We start from the raw sequence: 1,156 nt of genomic DNA, 5'->3' as shown, positions 1-1,156 counted from the left end.
AAGACAAAACTGCCAGTGAAGTAAAGCAAAGAGGGGCCCCTCATGCTTTCAGGATAAGTTTTTAAATCAATTCTGCGGGGGCTCAGGGGCCCCTGCCAGGCGCGGGCGCAGCAGGGGCAGCCTGCTGCTGCTGCGCCGCAGAACGCCAGGCCTGCTGCTGCTGCAGCGCACCGCGGGGCGCCCCCAAAGCTCCCGCTGCTGCTGCTGCTGCTGCTGCTGCTGGGCGGCGAGGGCCAAGGCGGCCAGCAGCAGAAGCCCAAGTAGCCTTCGCACGTTCCTTTCAGCTTGCCTGTGAGAGGAATGACACGGGGAGCAGCAGCAGCAGCAGCACCAGCAGCAGCAGCAGCAGAGAGCATCGGAGGATCCCCACCGCTACTATCTGAACCTTCGTCGGTGTCACTTGCTGCGGCTGCTGCTGCGGCTGCTGCTGTGTCTGCTGCTGCAGCTGCTGCTGCTGCGTCGCTCGCTGAGCCCTCCTTGTGCATCTTCTTGTACTGCAGGTCTTGCACTATGAGGCCATGCCGTCGCAGCAGTTCAACCACTCTGCGCAGCAGCAGCAGCAGCAGCAGCAACACCAAAATAAGCAGCAGCAGCGGCAGCAGCAGCGACTTAACACGATGATGCAGCCAGATAATGAACGCACTGATACTACGGCAGCAAGCAGCAGCGTGCCACTACCCGCCCGACAGCAGAAACAGCAGCAGCAGCAGCAGCAGCAGCGGCGGCAAAGGCCATTAGCAGCACTGCAGCAGCAGCAAGCCTAATCAGGAGCAGCAAAGGCGGAGGTAGCAGCAGCAATTCCCTCACTGCTGCCTGCAGGCCTCAGCTGCCATGCCTAAAGCCCTAAACCCCCAGCTAAAAGACCTAGATCCTAAACCGTAAACCCTAAACCCTAAACCCTAATCCCTAAACCCTACAGCTCACTTGAATATGATCTTAGGGTCTTTGCAGCTGTCTTCTTTAATCAGCAGCATATCTATATCTCCGCATTCGCTGCGGCCTCTTCTGTAGCTGCCGCAGCAAATCACCTCCATTATCTCCAGCAAAAACTCAGGCCTGCTGCTGCTGCTGCTGCTACTGCTGCTGCTGCTGCTGCCGCTGAAGTAGCTGGCGCATGAGGTTCCACAGCAACGGCAGCACAGGCAGCCAGCGCTCG

General features: G+C 59.0%; 1 protein-coding gene across 1 annotated transcript; it reads right to left on the bottom strand.

The window, feature by feature from the left end:
- Positions 1 to 273: 273 nt before the first annotated feature.
- On the bottom strand, positions 274 to 1,034 carry ETH_00043785 (uncharacterized protein; the record flags this gene model as incomplete). Its single annotated transcript, XM_013375992.1, has 2 exons — positions 274 to 543; positions 925 to 1,034. Coding segments are annotated over 2 exons (380 nt in total), but the record flags the coding sequence as incomplete, so codon positions are not given.
- Positions 1,035 to 1,156: the final 122 nt, after the last annotated feature.

This window comes from Eimeria tenella, genomic scaffold (assembly GCF_000499545.2).
Source record: "Eimeria tenella Houghton genomic scaffold, Eth_scaff3069, whole genome shotgun sequence".
NCBI classification, from domain to species: Eukaryota; Apicomplexa; class Conoidasida; order Eucoccidiorida; family Eimeriidae; genus Eimeria; species Eimeria tenella.
Note: the sequence above shows the minus strand (reverse complement) of the source record. Positions and strands in the feature narration are given on the sequence as shown.